This window comes from Mytilus galloprovincialis, chromosome 1, assembly GCF_965363235.1.
Source record: "Mytilus galloprovincialis chromosome 1, xbMytGall1.hap1.1, whole genome shotgun sequence".
Taxonomy (NCBI): Eukaryota; Metazoa; Mollusca; class Bivalvia; order Mytilida; family Mytilidae; genus Mytilus; species Mytilus galloprovincialis.
In genome coordinates, this window is record NC_134838.1 from 57,671,222 (window position 1) to 57,689,350 (window position 18,129).

At 35.8% G+C, this 18,129-nt stretch overlaps 1 protein-coding gene and 1 long non-coding RNA gene across 4 annotated transcripts in view; both read left to right on the forward strand.

Annotated features, from left to right (window-relative positions):
* The window catches only part of LOC143079481 (inositol 1,4,5-trisphosphate-gated calcium channel ITPR1-like), a 283,048-nt gene that overhangs the window by 39,381 nt on the left and 225,538 nt on the right, over positions 1-18,129 (forward strand). For all 3 annotated transcript variants that reach the window (XM_076254840.1, XM_076254849.1, XM_076254857.1), the window contains exon 5: positions 16,083-16,169. In XM_076254840.1, coding sequence (XP_076110955.1) covers positions 16,083-16,169 — 87 coding nt within the window. The remainder of the gene's footprint in view (positions 1-16,082; positions 16,170-18,129) is intronic.
* On the forward strand, positions 155-10,441 carry LOC143079509 (uncharacterized). The gene is made up of 2 exons (XR_012979423.1): positions 155-2,539; positions 9,043-10,441. It is a non-coding gene; the product is annotated as an uncharacterized LOC143079509 (long non-coding RNA).

Below are 18,129 nucleotides of genomic sequence, written 5' to 3' on the forward strand. Positions count from 1 at the left end.
TGTAAAAAAAAACCATGTAATGTCAAAAATTTGATCACAATCCAAATTCAGAGTTGTATCACGCTAGAATGTTTTGTCCATACTTGCCCCAACTGTTCAGGGTTCGACCTCTGCGGTCGTATAAAGCTGCGCCCTGCGGAGCACCTGGTTTGTATTAAATTATTATAAAACTTACTAACATAAAACAATTTCTCATCACACATTGAAAATTAATGATTTAAAATGTTTGATAAGATATATTGATCGATCATCAGTTGTGCTATATAAGAAGATGTGGTATGATTGCCAATGAGACAACTCTCCACAATAGACTAAATGACACAGAAATGTTTGATCAGCTTGATTAAAAAAAATATACACAGTAAGATGAAAATGCATGATAGCTTGAGATATAAACACATTAATTAATTACTAATGAAGGTGAAATTGTGTGTAGCATTTGTTTATATTTATTTCATTAGATTTCCTTTAAGGCTTGACACAGCATTTAAAAAAAGTATGTTATGCAAATGCATCTCTTCATTGATTGACATTACAGAACATACCAAAATAACTGAATGTATCCTTTGTAAAGAAAATCACATTTATAAAAGACCAAGTCATTGAATGTCAATTAATCAGTTTGTACTGATTTTTGGGTACCTAGTTAAAACAAATAAAAGGGAATACAAGAAAATCCTGAGACTAAAATTGGAAACGTAAAAATACTTGCAAGCTAATTCTGTGGCCCATTTATCATGACCATTCTTTAAATTGGTTTAAAAATATTTAGTACCCAAAGCTCAAGTTAAATTATTCATGGTATAAAGTTGCTTTAACTTGTCTTATGAGTAATAGGATAACTATATTCCGTTTGTGCGTAACTTGCAAGGTCTGGATCCTCATGCCTGTCACACAGTTTTCATCTGGCCTTCACACAATTTCATGGATTAAGTTTTCATAGTCAAGTCTTTATATTAGATACTATATGCAAAAAGTCTACTGTATTTGGTGCATGAAATGATTGTAAGGTGTACATGCATGTCCACCTCCGGCAGGTGTCATCTGATCTTGACCTCATTTTTGTGGTCCAGTTGTTAAAGTTAATTTTACATTGGCATCGTCGTCGTCTGAAGACAGTGGTGTTCGCACTATAACTTTAGTTTAAGTTAATAGAAATCTATGAAATTTAAACACAAGGTTTATGACCACAAAAGGAAGGTTGGGATTGATTTTGGGCATTTTGGTCCCAACAGCCGATTTTGTCAAATTTCGCCAAAATCCCTTATTTTGACCTAACTTGGATGTAAAAATCAACGTTTTAGAATAAAACTGTGACAGAAATTGTTCTATACATCTTTCTCACATGTCTTTAAGTCAACTTGAAACATTTTATATCTTGTAGCATTGAACTTTATAATTTGGGCCAAATATGACCATTACCGAACTTATACTTCTTTGATGGATAATACCTAAGACTTCAAATTAACAAAGGTCTTATCCATTCCAATTAATTTTATTTTATTTAATAGAGAAAAAAAATAAAAGGACCTAGAGCATTTATAAGTTAGGTGTGATGGAAGTTCGTTTGTTTAATACGATCATGATTAGCTTTCATTTGAACTCAAGTAGTTACATTTGAAAAGCTCTACTGACTTGAGCTTATTACATGAATTAAGTTCAGAAATGATGATGTTCTGTTATACTATATGACATTTTGAAGAAACGTTATGTGAGCTTATTTTGAATTAGTAAGATAAGATAATAAAAAGTTTATATTTTCTTCAGTTGTTTTCATAAACATGTTTATTGATAAATATTATAGTTACTGTACGATAGAATCAATTGAAATGTTATATGCTGTAAACCAACTTATTTTTGCAAGCAATTTATTTTCGTGACTTTAACAAGTAGAAAAATAACGCAAATATAAATAGTTGCGGATATGTAAAACCAGGATCATTCCTAATCAAAATACATCAAGTAAATTAGGAAAACGCAAAATCAAAAAGCCGTGAAGAGGGTAAAACGCGAAATAAAGTATCCGCGAAAATTATTTGGTTTACAGTAATTGACTGTCTGTCTTCTGATTCATCATATATATGTACTCAAAACTGAAGTAATTGTAGTTGTTTTCAAGAAGTAATATGTATGTGAGGTATTTTTTAGAAGTTTCTTTTGAAACAGTAACTTAAATTTCCTTGATTTACCTATATATGTCCATGTCTTCCACACGAACAAATATAGACATTTGACATCAATAACACAGCAATCTAGCATCACAATAAAACCAGATAAGACATAAAGATTGCAATTATGAGTTTTTAACAAAAGGTTTGTGTGCAGTTTGTTTTTAAGCTCAAAATCATTGCAAATGTATCATAGTAACTGTTGTGACTATCAAATATCTGCAATCCATGACAATTCTTTGAATATTTAAAGATTAGAAAGAAAAGACTTCAAGTTCAAATTTACAAAGATGTTTTAGAGCAAATTCAATCTTTCACTTCTAATTAGCAGGGTCTTCAATATTACCAGCAATAGTAAAAATATATTAGAGGTAAAGTGTTATTTGGCCTGTCTCGCTGAGCTCTATGGTTACCCGAGGGTTGGTACAAGCTATGCTTAGTGTTAGAGTGCCTTTACCTTCCTACAAGGTGTCAGTCCCAGCTAACCTCGTCTAGTCCCAGATATCAGGCGCATTGCCTTGCTCGTTCCGTGGTGAGAGCGATGTCATCGAGGAAGAGGCTGGAAGTACCCAACTGTTACGTCATGTCATGTGTCCCTTCGGATCCCTCGGTGATATACCAGTACCCTTGCTACAGGTTTGGGAAACCCCCTAGAACTCCGGGGCAATTACACTACACCCCCCTCCATCTTAAAAAGGAGGAACTACAGTTCTGACAAAAACGACTGTATAATATTACTAAAATTCCCAAGGGTAAGACTGGCAGCGTCTTTTACTAATTAACCTTTACACAGGGTATGTAAACTATCCACCCCCCTTAATCCTGGATAAGGGGAAAATTGAAAAAACTTAATCTTTCCCAAGAAAAAAAATAAATATTTAATTACCCATGTAAAAATAAACATGAAAATCGAGCTCTGAACAGCTATCTTATCTATGGAGTACCAAACTCCCAACAATTTACACACCAGAGTTGCCACAGGGTGCCAACCTCAACAGGTTCTTCAGGACAAATAACAGCCGAACTCCACGTCGACCATAGCCATATGCTATTCCAACTTATAAAGTCCTGGACACGGATCTTGCTACAAGAAGAAAAACTGCGTGCTCAACACGTCTTAAATCCCTGACTCTGTGTAATGTTCACATGCATGTACATGTATCAACTGTTCAGACCTGAACTGACAAATAATCATACTTTATAATATAAATGCACAATATAAAACAATCTCAATGTCCAAATGACAAGTTCATTAATACCGCCCTGAATTTCCAAATGAAACTACTAACATGTATATCTTTATACATAACTGGGAAGGATGAACATGACCATAAATAATTTGACTCTTGTCAGAAATCCCATCTATCTATAGTGCCTCTATATAAGGATGCATTTAACTATTTTACTACTGTAACAGCTATTATCACCAAAATTTACATAATATCAGGGTCATTACACCGCTCTAATATCCGTTGCATCTATTTAACATATCTGTACACTATATATATGTGAGAGTGTGAAGCAAAAAACTAATAAAAATCACATAAAATATAACAATGGTTCACACTCAACACCATTTCAAAGGCATTAAATCCCAAACTGGGAAAACTGTTCTGTTTTGACAATTTAACTACTGAAGGCGCCTCACCTCAATGTGAGGACGGTGACCTAACAGGTCAAAGCGTACACTGTCATGTAAGACTGATCCTTCACAGATCAGTGAAACATTCCCACTTTCATTGAAACGTTCTGTTACTACATTGTACAGTTCCGTCATAGAACTTACACTTGCCATACACTGCAAACCTCCATACTGTATAACCACAATTGTAAGAACTTGAGGGCTCTGTCTCGACTTGATCTGCGAAGAAGAAGGCTCTACCTGGGATTCAGCTAGTTGTGAAATTTGGCTTCCCAGGAGAATTGCGGTTTCATTCTCCAAAGCATGGTGTGCATCCGTGTCATTGTTCTCAATACTGGACTGCAATTTTCTCTTTTTGTTCTTATTCTCTACAAGACTATAGCTAGTAGAGCTGACGTTCAAATTTTCACTCTCATAGTGAATTTCTTCTGGTTCATCCATTACTATGGTACGTTCTTCTTGTTGAGACCCAAAATTGTCTTCCTCCTCTTCTTTTTGAAGGATTGCTGACTCAATTTGAGTTTTATCAACAAACACTGGCCAAAAACTGCCATTCATCTGAGCAAGTTCCTCAGGTTCTGGAGGGTTTCTAGGATTGTAGTTAAATCCTTCAGCTACCATATCTTGTTGTTCAGGCGTTAAAAAGTGAAGAACAGAAGTTAGGACTCTCCAATTGAGTAAACAAGCAGGGCTGTTTACTGGTCTCAAACTATACCTGAAATAATCTGTCCATCCCATCTCTTTACAAACTGTACGATGGACTTGCATCTGTATCCCTGTAACATGTGTAGAGCGAGGCACAAAAGACTTCTCATTGAGGAAATTCACCAAGTCTTTGGCAGTCACTGTTTCCTGCCTGGTTAACCATTTTGCTATGAGCATAACCACATAAGCTCTATGTTGGTGAAATCTTCTGTCCTCCATCAGTCTTTTGGCATGATATGTCTGAAAGATATCAGAAAGATGTTCTTCAAAACAATGTCGTTTTACGTCTCTTCTATCTACCACTACTGGGCAGTTCTTTACAAGACATTTACGGTCTGTTCGACTTTGAATACATGTCCTCTCCTTTTTTCCACTTTTAGGACAAGTATAAAACCCAAGGTTTCCTCTGGATTCTTCCTTGTTAGTACAGCACTGATCTTTATTGTCTCTACATTGATCAGGCTCTTCCTGTGTTCCTCTTTCCTCAGATTTCTGGGTAGACGTTGAGGCCATCATGCCTAGGTTAGACTCTACTTGAGGAATGACTGTTTCTAAATAAAATTCAGCACTTTGCCTGCTGGCTGGGAACCTCTGTGTTGACCCTTCTGTTCTGGGTTTCTCATCTGAAGATGAATCTGAAGTGTTCTTTCCATGAACAACGTTGACATTAGGTTCATGAGTTATATTTTCACCTCCTAGTGTTAGTGGCATGTTCCTATTCTGTACAGTTAATGTTAATTCTCTAATATTCATGACAACTCTATTATGCATGATAAAGTCCCATCCCAGTATCATGTCACATGAAACTGGAGCTACATACAGTTGTTGATTGAACTGTATATCTCCAATCTTGAACTTAATAGGACTAGTAAGCCTGCATGACATTGTCATGTTGGTACCCGCACCATACATGGTGGTCTCCCTGATAACAAAGGGCTTAGGCTCTAAAGTGTCAAAAAATGTGTCCTTTAGAATAGTAACTTCAGAACCAGAATCAACTAGAGCAAGTACTTTCTTTCCTGCAATCTTAACCTCAACTCTAAAGAGTTTGGCTGCTCCTAGTGATCTCACTGTACCGATTCCAGACACTACTCCTTCGGAATCATAAAAATCATCTTTGTTATTCTCATTAAAAGATACTTGTTGAGATGTTGGCTCTTTGTGTACTGACTGTCTTGTATCTTGTACATATAGATCTGGACAGTCTTTGATATAATGACTTTGCTGGTGACAATTAAAGCATTCGTTATTATAATAATCACGTCTGGTATATCTCCTGTCACCTGAATTATTCCCTCGCCCACGACTGCTGCCATTATTACGTCTAGGCGAATAATCAGAATACCTGTTGTCTTGGTTAGGTGACCTAGAATTTGGACTGGTTCCCTGTTTGGCTGATTGTTCCTGAACCAAACTGGTTACTGCGGACATCATTTTCTCTATATACTCCTCTATGCGAGAGAGATGATTATCCATACTGGACTTGGTGCTACCTACACCAAGAACTACTGGTGAGTTAACAGACTTCTCTGAAAGAGATTCCTCCTCCTTGCTAGTTTTCTGAATGGCACTGACTGCCTTTCTAGTGTACTGACACCATCTAATCATATCCAAGGCTGCATCCATGGACTTTGGTTTAGAGATACAAGCTTCTGTTCCAGCAACTGTATCATTACAACCCTGACAAAACCTCATGATTGCCTGTTCAGTCATTAGTTGTTCACTGTACCTGCTATATGCTCTAGTGGCGAGAGTCAACACTCTTTCCGACCACTCCTCCAAGGTCTCATTTTCTCCTTGGGCACTTGTCTGGAACTGAACCTGTGAGGTTTCTGGCAGTTCTTGATGACCAAATCTCTTGTTCATATTAGATATGATATCAGTAAAACTTGCTGTTTTGTTGTTTTCCAGGAGTAAGGTGTAATACTCACTGGCTGCATCATCTAGACACCAGCAGAGCTGTTCCCTTTTTTGTTCATCTGTCCACTCAGCGATTTTAGCATAAACAGAAAACTTGGTATGAAAGGCTTTCCAGTTGCCCTTCCCACTATAGCGGAGCGTTTTTGGAATCGAGGACAGAAATTGTCTGTTCTCTATTTTCTTCTTTTTTCTACTTTCCTGACTACTTGTAGAACTTTGCATAGCTGTGTCAGATTCTGACTGGGAGTCACTAGACCCTCTAGACCTTCTAGGACTAGAACGACTACGGTGTAATGGAAAACTCCTTACACTTCTTAAAGGTGAGAAATCACGCTGTTGATTCTCTTGAGGTCTGTTGTACTCAGGTTCTGACCTCTGCTTTGTTCTGGTCTGACGGTATGCTGAAACATATGACGTGTCAGAATCACCTGTATATTTATGTCTAGGATCACTTCTTCGTTGTCTCCCATAGTAATCACGATTATATTCCTTCTGTTTTACTGAAGGTTGGTTGTAATGCGGCTTAGGTGCTCCTGGTGGTGGAGGTTGCTGCTGTGTGCCAGGTATAGGTAACTGAGGCACATGTAATGGTTGTGGCTGATAGCCTGAAAGGTTAGGCTGACCCATACTTGGGTACGTTAAACCAGGTATGCATTGTTGGTTGTAAGGCATTACATTTGTTTGTGCTTGTGGCGGTGGTCCACCTCTAGGAGGTTGAAACATAGAAGTTGAATGACCAATCATCTTATGTTGTTGAATTCTTGTTACAGAACTTGGTGGTTGAAACCTTGGTTCTGGATAATTTGGTTGTTGAACAACTTCACTAACCTGTTGTTGTAGCCGCTGTTGAGGTATAAAAACCGGCGCTGCAGCTAGATGTTGTTGTTGCACAGGCTGTGCATAGTTAATGACCCCTTGTTGAAGCTGGTCTAGCCGTTGTTGTAGGCATTGTACTTTCTGTTGCATTTGCACTCTTTGTTGAACCTTATTGAAGCCTGGATGTTGGTTGGTTGGACAACTATGTATATCAATCTGACTTTGTACGGTCGGTTGTTGACTCTGGTTGACTTCCAGTCTGTGAAGACTGTTGAAGTCATGTTGATATTGGTTGACATTGTGGTGCTCATGTTGTACACTTGGTGAAAAGTGAACATGGTCAGGTGTAGGTGTATGTAAAAATCTTGGTTGTTGTTTATAATCAATAGTTGGTCCAGGGCTGTTATATCTTGGTGGAGGGTGTTGCACCTCTTGTTGATGGTTACAATCCTCCTGTTGATTGACTACAGGGTGTGGAGTATGCCAGGTCTGGCTAAGCGGTGTAAACATTCTGTCATTTGGTTGTTTTAGGACATTACCGTCCTGTTGACTCTCTGGTTGAGGGTGTACAACCATGTTGGTCCTTGGTGGTGGAGTACGATACTCATTGTTACAAACATTCAGGTCCGAGTTCAAACTCTCTGAAGAGAGACTCTCTTGTGGTGCTGCACCATGTGACTGCTCTAACATAGTTAAATGTTCAGAACGCCTTTGTAGCTGTTCTAGGCAACGTTTGTCCCATTCAAGACTGGAGCAGGCTCCTTCCTCTGAGCAAGATGATTCTACCTCATCTTGAGTATCGCATTCTTCTAACCATTGTTTTATGTCAGAATTGAAATCTTGCAGATCTTCTGTCTGTTTATCTCTCGGGACAGGGCGATAAGGTGGTGCCTCATCCTGTAGGATGCATGAAATATTTGTACCCTTTAAATCTGTATCGTGACACTCCTCTGGGTCCATATCAATTATCACATGATCAGGCTTGATCATATACCCCTGCATAATGACTTTGTACTTTTACAAAGTTATACAAATTTATTTGACTTTATAATTATTTCAATATAATTCACAACTCAATATATATACACTAATCAACAATAATTCTTTATTCAATAAAAACTCAAGTCAATAATAAAATATACAACAGAACACTATAAAAGCAACTGCTCTTGTGTTTGTTTACATCCGTTTGTTTACATCTGTCAACAGAATCCAAGATGGCGTCCAGATCGCGCGACTCACGTGACCTCGCTATCACAAAAGCAAACTTTTCAAAAAGTTTTTCTCAGCCCAAAAACACTATACAAAACGATGTATTTCTACTCACTTTCACCTCAAAAGTAAACCACCGGACCTGGTTTGTCTCCCTTAGACAAAACATTGATATTCAGGTTTGACTGTAGGCACTCAAAATTTTGGAGTGATGCCAAAATGGCGTCCAATCCCCTGCAGGACCAAAATTTAAACCACCCGCAACTACCAGTAAAGTGTTATTTGGCCTGTCTCGCTGAGCTCTATGGTTACCCGAGGGTTGGTACAAGCTATGCTTAGTGTTAGAGTGCCTTTACCTTCCTACAAGGTGTCAGTCCCAGCTAACCTCGTCTAGTCCCAGATATTAGGCGCATTGCCTTGCTCGTTCCGTGGTGAGAGCGATGTCATCGAGGAAGAGGCTGGAAGTACCCAACTGTTACGTCATGTCATGTGTCCCTTCGGATCCCTCGGTGATATACCAGTACCCTTGCTACAGGTTTGGGAAACCCCCTAGAACTCCGGGGCAATTACACTACAGAGGTAACATAAAAAATGATAATATATAATATAAGGTCATTGTTAAAAAATATCAACTCTTTCCTTCATCATAACTGGGGAAAGGACACAAGGTTTCTCGAGCACTTCAACAGGTTTGTTGGTCAAACAAAAAATGTTGATCTTTTCTTGACATTTAACTGATGTATTGTTTTTTTAACCTTCATGATCAGCAACTACTAATAGCCATTAAAATTTTAGAAAAAAAAATCAGACTTATTTTCCGTCCATTAAAAAACCCTGATTGTGGATATATCCACAGAGAAAAGTGGTATTACAGTATTTTTCTGCAGTACAAATCAAAGTTAGCCTTGAGTGTAAATCTTTGTTTAATACCCATTAGCCTTCTCTTAAACTCCAGTAAGTCCTGCTTTATCTATATATAGCTAGCAAATAACCACAACAGAAAGTGTTCTTAAACAAAGTAAAATGTATTTTACCTCCTGTTAAATATTTTATCTTCATTAAACTAGAATTGAAAATTTTGAAATTTAAATGTACAGAATTTTATTTGAAAGTCATTTACCTATCTGAGTTATGGTTATGGGTGTAGATATTATTAGTATTCTACTTGTACTTGTAGATATTGTAAAGTTGCTTGTTTACCTTAAGTCAGTTAACTATTTTATTAGAGGACACTGTTTACACAAGATTGGTGTAAGACATCATCTTTGAAAAATTATCTATATGACCAGCATTTATAAATCCAAATCTCAGTTTTATTAACGGCTGATTATTTACTGTACATCGTTTTTTTGTCCTTGTGTCTTGTTTCAGCCCTTGTTTGTGTTAATTTAAATGCATAAAAAATTAAACCTAGAGCTTAAGTTTCCCTATACATTCCAGCTTTGTCACTGTTTAAAAGGGTCATACTGTTGATTTATTAATATCAGTTGGATACCAATTTTCTTGGATTTTTTCAAACCATGAATTTGAATTTTCAATGAATTAAACGTTTTCTAGAGGAATATATATATACAGACTTTGCCAAAACAAAGAAATTAAATATCCACAAAAATGCCAGTTTTCCTCAATCCACAAAAATTGGTATCCACGAAAAAAATAAATGATTCCACAGTACTTTATATTGTTAATTATTGAGTATACATGTATAAGTACTGGTGATTCAATACTAATCATTGGATACCATTTGTTATGGATTGTATGGGTACATGTGGACCATGAGTTTAAATGTTCAATGAAGTACAAATTTCCTAGATGCATTTTTTACAGATTTTGAAAAAGCTCAAACATCAACAAAAATGCAAATTTTCATAAATCCAGGAAAGTTTGTATCCACCAAAATGAATGAATTCACAAAACATGTACATGTATATGAATTGTTTTGTTCTTAAAAATTAAATGAAATGAAGTACAATCTGTCTTTTGTGTTGATTAATAGGTCTCTCAAGATTTCAGTTTTATTTTGATTTTTATTAATAACTGTTAAATGTTATGTGTTCGATATACAGTGGATAAGTGTTTGTACGTTAAAAGGATATCATGAGCCCTGAGGGCAATCATCATGCCAACCAATCTAATGTAACGTGTACCCGGGCGGGAACGTTTAGATATTTTTATCCTCTGGTTCGTACCAGTTTTCTGGGATTTGAAAAGCAATTCAAAAGTTCTAAAGTCAATAAAAAGTTTACACTATCACTATCAAATATGAAACAAATACTATACTACATAAAACGAATTTCAACACCTATCAACCTAACCCGAACTTGTTGAATTAAAACTGTTTAAAACCCTTTCAGTCCAATACTGTTTAAAACCAACTGTTTGAAACTATAGTCTGAAACCTAAATGTATGGAACTGGTTTGAACATAAATGTATGAAACTGGTCTGAAACCTAAATGTATGGAACGGGTCTGAAACCTAAATGTATGAAACTGGTCAGAAACATAAATGTATGGAAATATGACCCATTTCCATTCTTAATTTTATGGTAGATGTCTCTATCTTCCAGCATATATATGCTCTACAGCCAGGAAAAGACGTGATCATCTATTCATGATTCTTCATCATCATGCTTCATCCCTCACCAACTTTGATAAGAAACAGCATTTATTGATCATGCAACATGGACAGTGTTCTGTGGGGAATTCAGACCTGCATCAAGTGCTAATATTGTGTCCATTTTTGCCCAACTGTTTAGGGACCTATGCGGTCGTATCAAGCTGTGCTCTGCGAAGCAATTTATTGAATATGGTAATACATAAAAGCAATAACTTGGCATAACTTGGGCTAAATCTATAATAGTTAGTTGCACATTGTTAGTAGTAGCTATTGTAGCAAAAGTTTCATAATTTCAATAAAAACTCAAACATTGTTCGCTATTGTCGGTAAGAACGCAATAACCTCACATCATTTTGAATCGGGACACAAAAACGAATAACCACTTTTGCTCCTGGCAGCAACATGTGGAGGACAATTTTGAGGTTATTTCTATGCAAAACCTTACGTTTTCATAACGTTTTTGTAACAAATATGTGATAAGTTTAGATAATTCATCGGTGAAGGGGTCATGTGCTTGTGTTTTTTTCTTAATTTTATGACCGCAAATTTTTTTAGATCATATAATGGTATGATCATTCGTTGACGTCAAAGACGTCCGGACAATAACTTTAGTTTACATGAATGGAACTCTTTGAAATTTAATAAGAAGGTTCAATACCACAAAAGGAAGGTTGGGATTGATTTTGTGGATGATGGTGCCAACAGTTTAGGAATTAAGGGCCAAAAAGGGGCCAAAAACAAGCATTATTGTATTTTCTGAACAATAACTTGTGTGTAAGTGTATGAATTTCTCTGACATTGTACCACAAAGTTCCAAATCACAAAAGGAAGGCTGGGATTGAGTTTAGGGGTTATTGCCCAATTCATGCTGGAATTAGGGGCTGAAAAAGGGCTAAACACAAGCATTTTTCTAGTTTCCAAACAATAACCTGTGTTTAAGTGAATGGATCTCACTGAAATTGTACTACAAGGTTCCATGCTACAGTGGAAAAGCTGTGATGGAGTTTGGGGGTAACTGCTTCAAGGGGGAATTCAAAAAGATTGGGGGGGGGGGCTTCCAATTTTTTAAAGGGTTTAATTTTTTTTCATAATTTCTCAAATTTCAAATTTTTGAAAGTTTCAAGAAGAAATCTTTAATTGCACAGTATGGCGTAATAGATTTGTAAGATCTTGACATTTGTTTTGTGTCAGATCAGAAACCTTTTATCACAATCCAAATTCAGACAGTATCAAGGTTGAATGTTTTGTCCAAATTTGCCTCAACTGTTCAGGGTTCAACCTCTGTGGTTGTATCAGGCTGCACTCAGTGAAGCATTTTATTTTTATATATACATTCTTTTTTACATATCAACTCTAAATTAGTAAAATACCAGCATAACAATGTTAAATCTGCAAACTTGCCAAAGCAATTTTTTGTTCTTCCCACATCTGGATTCCAACTCATGCTTTTGTGATATTGAGACGACACTGCCTGCACTGTTTCCATCGCTCTAGATCACTCGGTCTCCTAGAGTGAACTTATAATTCAGCTTTCAGTGGCTTAGTTTTACTGTTCCTTGTAAGTAGAATCTAGAGTTGTAAAATTGTACATGATATATTAAGCATTATGATTATGGTGGAATTGATTGCAGACAAGTTAAATATCTATTGTAATGGATCATAAGATACAGTCACAGAAATAATTATTTCGATCAATGTGACAACTAATGACAAATCCATCCATTGGATCACCAGTGAAGGTGATGATACACAGCTGAAAACACATTTGTATTCATAACAACTCTAAATCAGCACAACAATGTTTATAAATCTGCAAATTTGCAGAAGCAATTTTTTGTTCTTTCTGCCGAGATTCGAACTTATGCTTTAAATGCTTTACATGATTATTTGGGAGAAATCTGTATGCATAAAAAGTTTTCTTTTGTGCCACAACTCACATGCACCAACAATTATGTTTGTGGCTTTGTGCCAAAAATTGAGTATATGATTACACCTCTATGTAGATAAAATTTAATCTTAAATTTTCACTATATACAATTGAAAACTGTTTTTGGAAAAATTACAAAAAACCGAAATTGAAGCAAGTGATAACATCACTAGAATTTGCCATCATCAAAACATCTTATGCATTCCAACAGAAAAGATTCAAAGAATCTCAAAATTAAAAGCTAAGTTGTCAAAACTACAAGTTCTTATATTTTCTGAAGTTTTGTTTTTGTTTTTCTGACTATCCTAGATACAATACCACCTTATAGTTATGTACTCATCTATATGCAACAATATTCCAATTAATTCCATAAAGTATCGTATTTTAGGTACTACTAGTATATTTGTTGAGATATCTATCAGATTGCATAATGATTGATTGTTGGTTGTTTAATGTCCACTGGCAGACATTGCATGTATATAAAGGATGGGAATAAATTAATAATTCGTACAACAGGTATAGGGCCTCCAATAGGGGTCAACTAGGATAAAGGTTGGTAAATTTGAAATGCCACTGGTAAATCAGGGTAAATTGAATATATATAGGGACTTCAGTCTTGCAAAAAACTGTTGTTGCAAGGGTTCTTATCTGCAGGAAGTGTAGCCCTCTATTTCTACACAAAGATTAGGATTTAACATCTCCATTCTGCCAAGACATGGTAGAGAAATTTTACATCTCACAAACAGGTTTTAGTGCCAATATTTAGTGACAATATTTCTATTCCCCAGTCACACTTGGGTCTCCTTATTCTTTAAAAAAAAGGTAATATTGCCTTGAATTTTAATTGGAAGACCAAGCTTACCTTTACAAAATATAATTAGTTATTTGTTTTGACTACACTTAATGTTAATAAAAAACTATCACTTTATTATTTATGTATGGATAACAAAAGCTGGGGTATCTGCTGAGCTACATTATATCCAGCTTGCTTTCTACAACTTATCATACCCCCAGGAACAAAGTTCTATTAAATTGTTATACCCTACGAAACTAATGTCTTTGACTCATTTGAACTTAGCATTTTGACCTTAATATACTTCTGCAACAGTTTGTCATGGCAGCTCCTCTGAATTCATACAAAAGAATTTCATGAGACTCTGTAGATAATAACTATGCATGAAAATCAAATGATTTTTGATCAGATTTCCACTTCTAATATCCTGTATTAAAAGACTTAATGAAATGTGTGCTTCTTTTAAGTTGAATATCTTTTTTTTCACCTTTTTAGCTCACCTGCCCGAAAGGCCAAGTGAGCTTTTCTCATCACTTGGCGTCCGTCGCCGTCCGGCGTCCGTCGTCGTCCTGCGTTAACTTTTACAAAAATCTTCTCCTCTGAAACTACTGGGCCAAATTTAACCAAACTTGGCCACAATCATCATTGGGGTATCTAGTTTAAAAACCAACCAACCAAGATGGCCGCCATGGCTAAAAATAGAACATAGGGGTAAAATGCAGTTTTTGGCTTATAACTCAAAAACCAAAGCATTTAGAGCAAATCTGACACGGGGGTAATATTGTTCATCAGGTCAAGATCTATCTGCCCTGAAATTTTCAAATGAATCGGACATTTCGTTGTTGGGTTGCTGCCCCTGAAATGGTAATTTTAAGGAAATTTTGCTGTTTTTGGTTATTATCTTGAATACTATTATAGATAGAGATAAACTGTAAACAGCAATAATGTTCAGCAAAGTAAGATCTACAAATAAGTCAACATGACCAAAATGGTCAGTTGACCGCTTTTGGAGTTATTGCCCTTTATAGTCAATTTTTAACCATTTTTCGTAAATCTTAGTAATCTTTTAGAAAAATCTTCTTCTCTGAAACTACTGGGCCAAATTTAACCAAACTTAGCCATAATCATCATTGAGGTATCTAGTTGAAAAAATGTGTCCGGTAACTCGGCCAACAAACCAAGATGGCCGCCATGGCTAAAAATAGAACATGGGGGTAAAATGCAGTTTTTGGCTTATAACTCAAAAACCAAAGCATTAAGAGCAAATCTGACAGGAAGTAAAATTGTTGATCAGGTCATGATCTATCTGCCCTGGAATTTTCAGATGAATGGGATTATCGGTTGTTAGGTTGCTGCCCCTGAATTGGTAATTTTGAGGAAATTTTGCTGTTTTTTTGTTATTTATAATCTTGAATATTATTATAGATAGAGATAAACTGTAAACAGCAATAATGTACAGTAAAGTAAGAACTAAAAATAAGTCAGTATGACCAAAATAGTCAATTGACCCCCTAAGGAGTTATTGCCCTTCATAGTCAATTTTTAACAATTTTCTTAAAATTTGAAGATTTTCAATAACATTTTCCACAGAAAATACTGTTATAGATAGGGATAATTGTAAACAGCAAGAATGTTTAGTAAAGTAAGATCTACAAACACATCACCATCACCAAAACACAATTTTGTCATGAATCCATCTGTGTCCATTGTTTAATATTCACATAGACCAAGGTGAGCGACACAAGCTCTTTAGAGCCTCTAGTTTACCTAATGCTTTGCCAGTTTTTACAAGGGACAGAATTAACACAAATGTAACAAAATCTTGCAGGCAATTGTTACAGCTTTACTAACAAACATAATACACTCACTGAAAGAGAAAAATTAACTAAAAACATGCTAATAACACCTGCATATCGTTGTTATTTGTTTTGTGATGTCAGGAGTAGAACAAGGGAAAATAGTACAAAGATGATGTGCTTATCATGCATAGAAATATTTAATGAACAATTTCAGGTAAAAAAGAAGAGATTGAATAGTTAACTTATACTAAAAAACTTACTCAAGGTCTTAATCTGCTTACTATATGTATCATATACCTCATTATCTTGCCATTGCAGAATATCATGTGAAACTAGTACAATATATATTTGTGATAAATTGCAGTTTTATAGTTACAATTTAAGATAACGATAATGTAATTTTTAACAGTTTATATCTTCAGAGTTGCTATGATATATTGTGAAAAATGAGAATATAATGATAATTTATCTTTATATATTTAGCATGCTGCAGAGTTGGAGAAAAAACAGAATGAACAAGAATATAAGAAACAACTTGGCAATGACATTCAATATGGCAATGTGGTTCAGGTACATTCTAAATAGAATTATTTCATGTATGTGTTGAGTACATAAGATCTCTTTTTTTTAAATACTAGAGGCCATGTCAGTGATAAAGGATAGATTGGAGAACATAGATTTAGATAATGAATTCAACATAAAAAGGGATATTAAAAATCAGCAAAAAACTGTTCAGTACAAACTGACTACATCAACCACCAACAACTAACTCCTCTGAAAAAACAGACGTACAAAGACACACAACAACTAACAACACTTTGTTGAGGTAGACTGACTTGGTACAGGCTCACAATGTGGTGGAGTATAACCAGTTTTGTGTGCTCACAAACCTTTCCCTTTGTGTATCTAGTACAAAAGTCCTTACCCAAAATCACATAATAAAACTCTGCAGAGTACAGCTACCAAGAGGACCAGTGTGGACCACTAAACTTGAGTTCATTAAAAGAAAGGCACAATATTTCAAAAGCAGGGTCTGAATGTGCTCTCTACTTCACACAGCTAGCTTCAGCTGTAGATTTATTATACAACTGCAAAAATTGTTTTGGGTTCTTATAATAGTAGGAAGTTGTTGTCTGTGTCGTCATCCCAAGACACATTTGTTTTCCTGAACTATAGCTTAAGTTAAGGTGAATGATTCTCTATGAAATCTTACAAGAAGGTACAATACAATATAAAGGAAGGTAGGGATTGATATCGGGTGTTGTGTTACCAACAGTTTAGGGAAAAGGGGCCAAAAACAAGCAGTTTTCTAGTTTCCAGACAATAACTTGTGTTAAAGTGTATAGATCTCTGTGAAATTGTACTACAAGGTTCCATACCACAAAGGGAAGACTGGGATTGAGTTTGGGGGTAATTACCCTAAAGGGGGGATATTTATTTCCAAATTTTTTTTTTGGGGGGGGGGGGGGGGAGGGGGTCAAATATTTGTCTTCCCAATTTTTGGAAATTTCAAATTTTTAAGGCAATAACCTTAGTTACCAGACAGAGTTGACACGCCAAAGGCTTAATTTAGAAAAAAAAATAGAGACTAAAAGATGTATGATTGCCAATAAGACAACTAGCTGTCCACTACTAGACCAGAGGAACCTGAAGGAAAAGGACGTAAATAAATAAGTTCAGTGAGTTTTGTTGTCTCGCTTGACATAAAAAGCGAGACATATATAGGTATGCTGTTTCCAGTGTTGGTAATGGTGGCTGCGTCAACAATGTATTAATTTGTGATTAGCTCTAGTTTATGGTGAACCACTAGTGATAAGTCAAAGATATTTAATATGCAGTTGTATTAGTATTGGCACATCTCACTACCATGGAGATTATTTGGCCCTGCCCCCTCAGTTACAGTCTATTGACTTTGAAATTTTGCTTATTGTTCATGTATTAGTTTGTAATAAGGTCAGTATGTGAGAAACCACTAGTGGTTTGTTAATGATAATTGGTATGCAGTTGTATAAGCATTGACATATCTCATTTCCATGGAGATTATTTGGCCCTACCCCTCAGTCAAGGTCTTTTGACTGAAATTTTTCCTTAGTTTTCAATTGTATTAGTTCGTGAGTAGGTCAGTTTATGAAGAACCACTTGGAGTAAGTTAATGATAAGTGGTATGCAGTAGCATAAGAATTTGCATATCTCATTTCCATGGAGATTATTTGGCCCAGCCCCCTCAGTCATGGTCCATTGACTTTAAAACTTTTGCTTAGTTTTCATGTATTACTTTGTGATTAGGTTGGTTTATTGGGAACCACTAGTGTTAGGTCAATGATATTTGGTATGCAGTTGTATTAGCATTGGCACATCTCATTTCCATTGACGAATATGTGACACCGCCCCCTCAGTAATGGTCTATTGACTTTGAAATTTTGCTTAGTTTACATGTATTTATAAGTTTGTGTTAAGGTTTGTTAAAAGGAAACTACTTATGATAAGTCAATGGTATTTGGTATGCAGCTGTATTAGAATTAGCACCTCT